This window comes from Canis lupus, chromosome 6, assembly GCF_003254725.2.
Source record: "Canis lupus dingo isolate Sandy chromosome 6, ASM325472v2, whole genome shotgun sequence".
NCBI classification, from domain to species: domain Eukaryota; kingdom Metazoa; phylum Chordata; class Mammalia; order Carnivora; family Canidae; genus Canis; species Canis lupus.
In genome coordinates, this window is record NC_064248.1 from 26,830,462 (window position 1) to 26,842,645 (window position 12,184).

A 12,184-nucleotide genomic window follows, 5' to 3' on the forward strand; every position below is an offset into this window, starting at 1 on the left:
TAGAAACCTCCCCACCTCAAGGTGAGAGAACTAAAAATGTCTTCAGACACTGCCAAGCATCCTCTGGAGGTCAAAGATAGCCTTAATTAGGAACCATCAGCTTAAGATAAGCCCACTTATGAAAGTTAAGTTGATTTAAGGAAAATCTATTTTTAGGTGACTTAGAACAGGTGGGATTCACATACGGCCAATGTGGCTAAGGTGGTATGTGAATGGCCTACGTTTGGGTAAAACCAGACCAAGGACGACCAAAGAGGAGGAGAGAAGTGGGTCCTTACCTCCCTCAAAGTCACACTCACTGCTCTTTCCTGCCCGCTTTGTTGTGTGGTCATCCCTGAAGCCAATAATAACTAAATGCGTGTGTACAGGAAAATGAGAAGATAGAAGGCTCCCCCCTTTCCCCACCATGTGTGGCCTTCCTGAACAAGGAAGGAGAAGCAGAATTGGTTTGCTCATTCCCCTTGGGTAGACTGAGGCAGAGACACTGGCGAGAACAAAGACCCCATGGAGGAGCCTACAGAATGAGACAGGCAGAGAACTCCTTGCCAGAGAACTCCAGAAATAGCTGCAAAGCTGCTATTCAGCCTTGAAATGTTTAAACGGGCTTGCTTGTCTCGGACACTCAAATACTGTTAGCTGTAGGGCGCTGAATGAGGACCACACCCTGTCTCCTCTCGTCACTGTGTGACCAACCCTCAGAGCCCTGGATAGAATCAATCCAAAGATACCTCCCCTTAAAGCCCAGCCAGAAAGGCAACAGTGTATTGGTTTCAAAAGCTAACTCACCAGCATTTAGTATGTACCGATGACTTTACAGACACCAATTTCTGCTGTTCTCACCACAACCCTGCAAGATGGTAATATTCCAGATGGGAAGAAGGGGGCTAAGAGGTTAAGTCGCCTTTCAATGCCATTAGATGAGTACACAGATGCCCGGGTACACACGTGCGCATGCACACACACAACCAGCTGGTGTGTTAACCCACAGGTGCATGCGTATGCACATCCCAATGGGCAGGAGGATGGCCTGATGGGCCTGTCCAGTCTTTCTGAGTCAAGGAGCCAAGAGAGTGCACCAAAACTTCTGGAGAGCTGGTACACGAACTTCCATGCAGACATAAGTGATAAAGATCATGGGAAGGTACTGACCTGGGTCTCCAGGGTGATCGGTGGGCTCGGATGAGGGTCCTGTGGGAAGAGAGGAGAAAACAAACGTAAGTGATGGAGAAAACTTAACCTACTAACAACCCAGCATCATTTTCCAACAAAGCCAGATCTCTTCCATGTTTAACAAGCTCAGGGAAGGCTGCCAGTTCAACGGTCTCCCCTGATCCACGACTCATGAGAAGAGCTTGGCCCAATCCCCAATCTCCCCCCAACTTCCTCCTACACCCAGAAGATTAAAGGGGCTCAAGTTTTTCATTAAGAGGTTAAAGGGATGCCTGCATGGAGATCATGCAAAATGATCAAGTAGAAGGAATATGAAAGAAAGCACATTTGTCAATTATCTCCAAGTGTGTTCAAATCCTCTACATGACGGAGAGGATGGATCCATAAGAGGATTAGAACTAAACCTGAAAGAATAGAGTCCTGACTAGGGGCAAGGCCACCAATTTGTGTCTGGTCTTGGAAAAAAAATGAGGGAAGGAAAAACAAAAAGACAGAAAAAGAAGAGCTTAATTCCTGGTTTTGTAGCATATTCCAATGGGCTGGGGAAGAGCCTTTTCAGAATAGAGGAGGCCAGAGAAAAGTCCTATTAATTCACTCTCTACAAAAGCCAATTGACTGGAAATGCTTGGTGGTAATGTCGTGGGTCATTAAACACAAACGCTTCAGGTAGGGGGACAGGGTGGGTAGAGGGGAAGGAGGGACGGGTGGGGAAGAGGTGGTGGTTTTCAGCAAGTGGTTTCCAAGGAAAACAGGAAACCCAGCACATAAAAGCTATTTTTGTCGGCACTGTGTTGTCTCAACTTAACCACCTCGGATTCATGCTTCTGGGAAAGCAACCTCAAGCTGCCTCTTACAAAGAATGGGCATGATGGTAGAGCCCTGAAGTGTAAGCTCAGTTTGGAAGCTTTGCTTTATGCAAGCAGGTTTTCCAACATGGGCTTCTAGGAAGCTATGCAAATGAGCACCCCCTGGCCTATACAGTGAATAGGAAGGCAGTGTAGGAATCACGCTGTACTTGTCCTTCTGTGGTCTGACTTATTTCACTTGGCATGATGTCCTCCAGGTTCATCCATGTTGCCACATATGGCAGGATTCTTCTTTTTGAAGGCTGGATAATATTCCAGAGTATGCATATACATCTTCTTGATCCATTCATCCATCAATGGACATAGGTTGTTTTTGTATCTTGGCTGTTGTATGGCTTCAGTGACCACGGGAGGGGAAAATGTCATGATTTTACTTATAGGAGGAATCAAAAATAGTCAAACTCATGGAAGCAGAGAGCAGAAGGGTGATTTCCAGGGGCTGGGGCAGGGGATTTGCTATTCAACCGGTGTATGGTTTCAGTTACGCAGAATGAATAAGCTCTAGAGTTCAGCTGTATGACACTGTGGCCGTAGTTAACAACACTGTATCATACACATAAAATTTTGTTAAGAGGGTAGATTTCAAGAGTTCTTACCACATTAAAAAAAAAAAAAAGGGAAGTATAGCTAAGTTGGAACATTTTAAACCCATACCCTAGGTGAACTGTCACCCACTTTCTTGAGGACTCCTCTGTGGGATCTTTATAACGATGCCAAAGTCATTCTGAGCTCGGGGTGAGGGGTTCCTCTCCCCCAATTCCAGGTCTGAATCCGGTTTCTCAGCAGTTCTCCAATGGTACAGCTCAAAGCTTACTGCCAGGAGAACATCTAACTCTAATTTTCACACTTGGGCATGGAATATTCCTCAGGCCCAGGAACGCATGGAGGGGAACACTCCTCCTCTTCTTCAGACATTATAGCCTTGGTCCATAAAGGAACTTGAAGAAGTCTTTAAAAAAATATTTTGGGCCTCTCTGTTATAACCTTTACCGGCTGCTTCCCAAGGGTGAAGAAGTGGCAGCTATATGGGCGTGAACACTCGCTGTGCCATTTGAGTGAGCTGCCTCGTTGCTTTAGCCATTCTTCATGGACAGAGCCCACTCCAGCCAGCCTCTTCCTCCTCACATACAGGGAGAGTCAACCCTGCTCTTTCAGCTTCCCTGTGATCAGCAAGCTTACTGGACAGAGCTCACTTGTGTCTCTGGGAGGCAAGGCCATCCTCCTGGTTTGGGAGGTCTTCAGCTCTGCTTCAGTCTGTAGATCTGATCTCTCTGGCCATTCAGGTTGTCATCTAGATTCAGTCAGGAGATAAGAAGCTGCCTCTCAGACTCAAACATTAGCCTCATTCTCAAAGCCAGGTCCTAGCGAATCACTGCACCGGGGTGTTGGGTGTGCGCCTAGATTAATTAAGCTGTACTTCACGGCCCGTTTGGCTATGGCTTAGGGTTTATGCTTCACTGCTCAGAATCCCGAATGGGTAGAGAGGGGAGACTGCCATCCCAAACACCTAAGAACAACTTCATGGAAAAGACCGTCCCTGGGAAACCACAGAGAACTGTCAACTCAGTTGACAAGACCCAGAGGCTGATCCCTAGCTATGATAAAGCACCAACTCTGTATTTGGTATTCCAAGATCAGAAACCCTACTGGCATGTGGTCAAGGGGCCAATCTTATCTAGTCAGCATGTTAATGACCTAGCCAGGAAGAAGACCGAATATTCCAAGTGGCCATGTCATTTCCACGCGGGGCTCACTTGCAACAAAATTTTGCTCCCCCCACTTCTGTACACATTCAAAATAGAAGACTCCCCCCCCTACACAGGCTCCATCCAGAAGATTCCAGGTATGACTATATATCTGTGAGGTCTCACTTTCAGCAACATCCTCCTTAATTGGAAAGGCTAACGAAGTGGAACCGGGTCAATGATGCTGTCTTGCCTAATCCATCGTGTCTGTCTAAACTGGGACTCTCTGGTTTACAGTAGAGTAAATTCCTGTCTGTCAGGGAAAAGGCTCCTGGAGGCCAAAGGGGAATTTGCAACATGCTCGGATGCTACAGTGGAGTGCTTTCGGAATCTTAATGCAGGTACCGGGAGCTATGGAACTGCCTTAAGTGAGGAAAGCTCTTCATATCATCTATTGCAATGACTATGTTGCGGAAGTCAAATAGGGAACTAGGTAGATGGATTCAGGGGCCTGCGTACTTCACCACTCCCTAGGGCCATGCCCTCCGGTCACAGGACTTGGCATTTCTCTGCAAAGCATTCTTCCCCATTCCTTGACCTTGGACCTGCCCGTTTCATTTGCTTTGTCCAAGGGGAGGTTAGCAAACGGGACATAAGCAGAGGCTTGAAACACATTTGCATGATGAATGTGATCTCTCATGCTCTTGCCATCACCACAAGAACATGCTCCAGGCAGCCTGCTGGTCCAAGGAGGAGGAGACACAATGGAACAAACAGAACTATACCCAACCTGCAGTTTGAAGCCAAGTCCAGTCTTGATCAGCCATCCTTCAGACACTTACAGAATATACGCCTGTTGTTCCAAGCCATTGAGTTTTAGGGTCATTTGTTACACAGCCATCACTGTGGCAGTAACTAACGGATACACTTTCTAAAGATTGACCTTCATAGAATCAAAACATAATGTATACTTCCAGCCTTGGAAACAAAAGGATACATACTCTCCCTCAGTCTGCAAATAAAACCCAGGAACCTGATGTAACTATAATTCATAGCTATGATTTAGGACCTGCTATGTGCCATACTCCATGTGAGCTGTACATTAAGCCTTGCACGGAGAAAATTCGACCACTCGGACCTTATACTATATAGGAGTTAGCTTTCACCCCTCTTGGCCAAATGTATCAGTCCTCCTGAATTTATTTAAATACCATTACAATGACGTTAATGGAAATGACTGCTCGGAATCTTCTTGCCTCAAGATAAAGACAGTTTTCATTGCTTTGATGTGGTCTCAACTTTATCTCATGGGCATATTATTTGACCAAGGTTTGGAACAGTCATAAACACTAGTAATAATTAGTAGCATAGTAAGTTACTAGCTAAGTGATGGCTAATAACTTAAGTTCTTACCATGTTCCACACACTGGTGTAACCTCTATACATGTATCTATCACATCTTTGATCCCTTGTAACAACCCTGTGAGGTAGATTACCATTATTCTCATTATAGAAATGGGAAAACGGAGGACCAGAGAGATTGAGTACCCTATCCAAGGTTACATAGATAGTGCTGAAGCCTGGGTTTGACCCCAGCACCCTGCACTTGAGACACCTGTGCTCCACAATTTTATATTAGCCCTACCAGAGAACACAATTTCAACTCAAAGTAATCCTGCAACCCGGATAAGGTCTCCTAAAAGGAAGAACACTCACAGCAAATCAGCAGCAACACCTTAACTACTAGAATCTTTTTTTTTTTTTAAGTAGTGGACATGGTTGATAGAAATTAACACACAGGCCATGACTGTGAACACATTCACTTCACCACAGCAGGGAACCAAATCCATCCACACATATTTACTGAGTTCCAACTCAGTAGCTAGCACTATGCCTGGTGGGCACCAGGAGGGAGCCAGAAATGAGTTAAAGTGACTCTGTGTACACTTCTATTCCCAAAGCTAACTGTTTAAATAATAGGCGGGAGTCTGATTACAGATTCTGGAGAAAGGAAACTTGTTTGCACCTCATGAGTCTCACTGGTACGACCAGGAAGCCAGGCTCCAAGATTTTTGAGCCCATCAAGGTCAAAAGCCTAGTTTTAATAAGCAATTAAACTTTCCTCAAGAAAAGAGAGACAATAGGCACCTGGGGAGCTCAGTTGGTTAAGCATCTGCCTTCTGCTCGGGTCATGATCCCAGGGGTCCTGGGATTGAACCCCAGATCAAGCTCCCTGCTCAGCAAAGAGTCTGCTTCTCCCTCTCCCTGTGTGCGCGCACTCTCTCTCTCTCTCTCTCTCAAATTATTTTAAAAAAGAAAAGAGGCAGGTAGAAGGAGGGATTTCATTATCATTCTATGCATGCATCAAACATTTCTGGCTCCCCTGGTCGGTACTGAGCTCTGAGCTTGGCCTCAGTCGTTGAAAGGGGTGTTCTCTTCTTGCGCTTTGAAGATCTCCCAAGAGAGTGTTTGCTCTTGGGTGGTAAGTGATGGCTTTGATGTGGAGGGGACAATCTTGTGACTCAAGTCTTCAGAGCCAGACTTTCCCATCCGGCCCATCAAGTCAGCAGATAGACAACAGGCCCTATAGTACAACATCCACATGGACACACGTGGGAAGACACTTCAGAAGGCTGGCATGGCCCGCTTTCCTGGAGAGCCCTCTGATGGATGATAGAAGTTTCCACCATCAGCAGATGTGCCTTACTCTTAGCTGCCATCAAACACCAGGTGCTTCAGGAATTGTGAGGAGCTTTTCATAGGATCAGAGATGGAAAGAAACAAAATCTCACCAACAGCATTCCTGCCTGCTGGAGACCGCCAGGTGGAAGCAGACTTTGGAGGCCAAGCCACAGACCTAAAGAGATGCTGTTGCTTGTACTAAGGGGCCAGGAGGAGGCAAAGAGAGATCACGCAGAGGAAAACAGTGCACGTTTAGGGTTGAGCCCTGGGTTGAAGTCACACATAACCCATGTATCGGTCTGCTTGGGCTGCCATAACCACTAAGTACCACAGACTGAGTAGCCCACGTGACAGAAATGTATTTTTCCATCATTTCGGAGGCAGAGTTACTGTCTGCTAAGGCCTTGCTCTGTGGCCTCCAAGTGACCATATTCCTTCTGTCTTCATGTAATTATTCCCTCCATGTCCAAGCATCTCTGGTGTCTCCTCGATGTCCAAATCTCTTCTTATAAGGACACCGGTCAGATTGGATTAGGACCCACCCTATAGACCTCATACTAACTTCATCCCCTCTGTAAAGGCCTGGTCTCCAAACACAGTCATACCCCGAGGTGCTAGGGTTTGGCAGTTCAGCAGATTAACAACCACTCCGTAAGACTTGTGACTATGGGCAAACTTCTTAGCCTCTGTGAGCTCTACTTTTCTCACTCACACAATGTGAACAGGTGGCACTGTATCGTCTAACAGAACTGCTCCAAGAGAGGATAGAATTTACTGTCTAGGTTCCCCCCCCCAAGTTAAAAGGGGGGCACTAGTAAACAATGACACTAGCTTAAGGGGCGGTCTCATGGAGACCCAGATACAGAGTCACTGCCTCATCTAGAAAATGGGACACCACTGAATCATGGTTGGTCATCGACGTTACATAAAACCAGGTATTTTAAATGTCTGGTGTGTGGCTAAAAGCTTGGAAATCATCTCTGCTTTGTTTTTTTTTTCTTCCAGGCTTTCGAAGGCTAAGATGTACCTCTCCGCACCCAACCCACTAAACTGCAATTCTTCTCCATGGCCAGTTATTGCTGATGCCAGCTGAACCAATCCCATCCGACAGCAGTGAAATGGGTAAATGTAGCTATTTTGTCGTCTGTGCTTACTCGGTGCCAAGCACACGAAATCCTTGCAACTCTGCCAAGGAAGGTATCGGGCTCCCCATTTTACAGATCAGATTAACTGAAGCTCAGGGGGGATAATTTGCCCAAAAACACAGGTCTGATAAGGGATGGAGCCAGGACTGGTGCTTAAGTATGGAAGTTGCCAGAAACCGGCACCTTAACCAATCTCCTGGTGTTTCCAAAAGCACGAACTTAGTGAGTCGGGATCTCTGGGCAAGGAGCCAAAGAATCTGCATTTTTATTAAACAGCTTTGGGGGAGTCTTATGTATACTGAAGCTTGGGAAGCCCTGCACTGGAGCATGGGTAATACAAGGCTGAAAGCATCCATGGTGACAAAGACAACCAGGCAGGAGCCAGGAATAGGGCCTCTCACCTCTGGGCCCCAGCCAGCCACCAAGGGTCTGGGGTGCCCATGGAATTCTGCTGCTCACACTCTGCGTTCTCAAGAAATTTCTACAATGGGGTGTCTTAGTCTGAGCTGCTAGAACAGAATATCAGAGGATGGGTGGCTGAGACACAACAGGAATTTATTTCTCATAATTCCAGAGGCTCTGGGAGGGCCAAGATCAAGGTGGTGGCACATTCAGTGTCTGGTAGGAACTTCCTGGTTCATAGTCTGCTTTCTCCTTGCTGTGCCTTCACCAAGAATGGGTGAGGGAGCTCTCTAGTGTCCTTTTTATTTTTTTAAGATCTTATTTATTTGACAGAGAAAGAGAACAAGTACAAGCAGGGGGAGCAGCAAGCAGAGGGAGAGGGAGAAGCAGGCCCCCTGCTGAGCAGGGAGCCCCATGCGGGGCTCAATCCCAGAACCTCGGGACCATGAACTGAGCCAAAGGCAGACGGTTAACTGAGCTACCCAGGGGCCCCATTGGTGTCCGTTTTAAAACGGTGCCCCAAAAACCCTGTCAACCACCTTCCTCTTTCCAGCGTTCCCTCCCCAGGGACGTGTGGCTCCTCTCGGCTCCTTCTCAGGGTCTTGACACAGCCATCAAGGTGCTCGCACAACAGGGCTTTCTGTCTAGACGTCCCCCTGGGATCTCACGTTCAGCTTATCTCCTGTGTCACGGGCTCCTGGGATGAAGGCGGGGCACGTGCACAGCGGGTGGCCGCAGTGGACAAGGGAGGGATGCCAACAGCACAGAGGTCCCCCTGTTCTCTGCGAAAGGCTGCACTGGGAATGCGAATGCCAGCCAGAATCACACAGCACACACCTTGTTGGAAAATGCAAACTCATCTTTAAGTAAAGCTGGGAAGGAAAGAGAAACCTCACTGATGGGTCAAGGGAATTCTCACTGCTTTAGAGATAACGGTGGCAGATCAAGTCAGGCTCTAAAACTGGGGTGGTAGGAGGAGCCATGGGGGGGGTACACCAGAGGGGGAGGTGTCCTTCCTCTGTCATCTGTTTGTGGTATTAAATGTTTTAATCAGGGGCCCCTAGGTGGCTCAGTGGTTGAACGTCTGCCTTTGGCTCAGGTCGTGATCCTGGGGTCCTGGGATTGAGTCTTGCATCGGGCTCCCCACAGAGAGCCTGCTTGTCCCTCTGCCTGTGTCTCTGCCCCTCTCCGTGCATCTCTCATGAATAAGTATATAAAATCTTTAAAAAATAAAAATAAAAGTTTTAGTCATTCACAGGTCTCTTTGCTACTCTGCATTCCTTCCACTCTTTCTACCCTATACCCCAGAACTGAGCAACAAAACCTCAAAATGAAGTTCGAGCCCCTGGGGTTGGTTCATCACCCACAGTCTTGGAAGATACAGGAAACCACAGGTGCGTGGTAACTCGAGGAGGGCTTTAATGCTTCTCCAGGTCGGCGTGCGCATCTCTGAGAACAAACTACTATCAAAAATCTAGACCTCGGTATGTAAACACTCTGTTTTGTGTGCGCCTGAAGAGGTTGATTCTTTGCAAAGCACAGGGAATTACAATTCTTGGAGAAACAAGGTTTTGAATACACCTACCTGAACGATTAGAGGCTTGAGGTATAAAGTGTTAAGATGGGGTGGCCAACTGGTGGCCTACAGATGATTCATGCTGGGTGGTATTTTGAGGCCTGTAACGTTGATGAAAGATTTCAAATTGTTACCAAGGTCCTAAAACTAGCATATCCTTCACATGCAAACCCAGATTTCTCACTTCTCTTTTAGAAAAAAAGAGATTTAGCAACATGGAACATGCATTCCTCTAAGACAGCAAGGTTCCCAGCTAAATGGCTGTTGCCTGTCATTGTAAACAGTGGAATTTGTCACCTCCATTTATTAATGCAATTCACCTAGGGTCGCATGGCTGGTCAGTATCAACAAGAATCCAACTAGCAGCTAACCTGGTGTCGCGGTGAATGCAAGACGTTAAGTGGGTTGTAAGAAGTATTATTTAAACCTCATAATGACATAGGTATTAATAGCTCCATTTTACAGATGATACAGTTGAGGCTCCGCAGAGAAAGTAAGTTGCTCAAAGTCACTTGTTAGCAAGTGGCAGAGCCAGGATTTAGAGCAAGGCAGCCCAGCTCCTGAGGCTGCATGTTGGAACATGGAGCTCTGCTGCTTTCCAGTGGTATGACCAACATCATAAATTGGAATCACTAAACCAGAGTTCATGGTTCTGTGAGTAGCTCACCCTATGAAGATTTCTGGAGCAGGGAACTAGATCACATGCTCCTCACACCAGATCTTTCCAGCTCCTTGCTGTGGGTCTTCTGGTTAATTCCTTAACTTGTCACAACAACAACAACAAGGATAACTATCTCAGATGGATAATGTGAAGACCAACTCAAGATATTAGAGCAGAGCCTTGCTCAGTCCTGGCATACAGTGGGTGAGCCACAAATGTTAGTTCTCCTGGAGGACAAAATCATCACTCTGTAGTGTTCTGCTTTTCATAGCTCAAAGGCATTTCAGACCAGAAACAAGACCTGCCACGTGCCAAGAAAAATCTGAGAAACGCAGCCTCCACCCCACATAGCTAGGCAAGAGGTAATGGTAGATCCGTCCAGGGCTCCACAGCCTTCTGAAGCTGGCCACCTGGGCTCGGCGTGGACGCAGGCCTTCCTCAAAGCTGGGAACACAAGCCACATCCCCAGCTCAGCCCAATAATTAGCTTTTCCCCAGGCACAGGCACAGTACCTACCAATTTTGCACCCACTTGCTGTGGTCACCAAGATGGCAGGTGGCCCACTGGAACCAATGCTGTCAAGTGTCCTACAGACACTGTCCAAAGATACTATATTTTGTTCTACAGCTTCTGGGGCTCCTGAGTGGGTTTTCTGCCCCATGGAGAAACAGTTTAGATTTGAGACCCAGAATCGAAGACTATGAGTGTCAAGAAAAGACAGAGGTACAGGACAGGTGCCCAAGATTGAAACCAAGTACTTGCTTGTGTCCCCAAGTCTTAATATGGCCCTATGAGCAGACATTACCAACAGATTCCCATTATCCTAGGAGATGAAACTTAAGTCTGTCCTGGACCTGAATCAAACCCTTCATTTTCTGGTGAAGAGTAGAAAGATGATCAAGTACAGGAAGTGAATGTCCCAAGGGCCACACGCAGTTTCTATCAAAACCTGGTCTAGAAGCCAAGGTTCCTGGTACTAAATCCTGGGTTCATCCCTTTCCGCCAAAATAAATTTCTATGCATGTCCCTCCTTTTCTTTTCTTCCCCTCCCTCTCAAGAGCCTCTAACCAGGACAGCTTTTGTTCAAAGGATAGCATATCCCAGCTCTGGGAAAACTGACTCAGCAGTGCTTCGGGACTGGAGCATTTCCAAGAGGCCACACACAGACCTGCTGATTCAAGCCATGGGGGGAAACCAACCCCAGGATCCTGGGCACGAGGCGGTGGATGGGGGAGAGCTTCATCACGGTTGCAGAAGTGGGGACACCCTCAGCTCCAGGCTGGGCCTTGGAATAGGGGATCCTCCTTCCTAGATCGGGAGATGGTTGGCAGGCGAACCTGCAGGGCACAGGCGGGCAGAGGGTTCCTACAGTGAGAGTCAAGATCAAAGTCAGGAAGTTTCAGGGGAGAAAGACTCAGCACCTCCTTCCTGCCTCCTGGCCTTCTCCTAGGCTTCTCAATGATCACGATGGTGGGGATGACAATGAGGGCATCCATGAAGATGGCCATTATGACAGCTATCATGAAAATCCTTATGAAGCACCCCCTTTAGCAATTCCTTATTTCAATAAATCCTCATCCCATCCTCATGGGGTGGCTACTACAGGATGGCCATGAAGTCTGGAAACACGGATGCTTTGTATTATGCTTTTTTAATCTTTGGGAGATGCCCTTGATGACACTGTGTTTTTGCCTCTGTTTCCAGATTACGGACATCCTATAGTACTGTTGCTAATTTACAGAGGAGAAAACAGAGAGGCTCAGGGAGGTAAAAAGATTTTCCCAGAAGCCACAGAGACAAGCCCACTGAACCTTCCTAGCTTCATAGGGGGAAAAAAAAAAGGAACCAAAATGCTCAGATGTGGTATGGATGACTTACATGGTGCACAGCACTAACTTTTTTTTTTTCTTCACTAGTTGCCAACCTTCAAGAATTGGGTGATTTCATAATATCCAGATTTCTGGCTTTTCTTAACATGTCAGAAGATCTGGCCAGGT

General features: G+C 47.0%; 1 protein-coding gene across 1 annotated transcript in view; it reads right to left on the reverse strand.

Moving 5' to 3' along the window:
* The window catches only part of XYLT1 (xylosyltransferase 1), a 306,267-nt gene that overhangs the window by 211,952 nt on the left and 82,131 nt on the right, over positions 1-12,184 (reverse strand). The window contains exon 2 of the mRNA XM_025416408.3: positions 1,150-1,188. Within this exon, the coding sequence (XP_025272193.3) occupies positions 1,150-1,188 (39 nt within the window). The remainder of the gene's footprint in view (positions 1-1,149; positions 1,189-12,184) is intronic.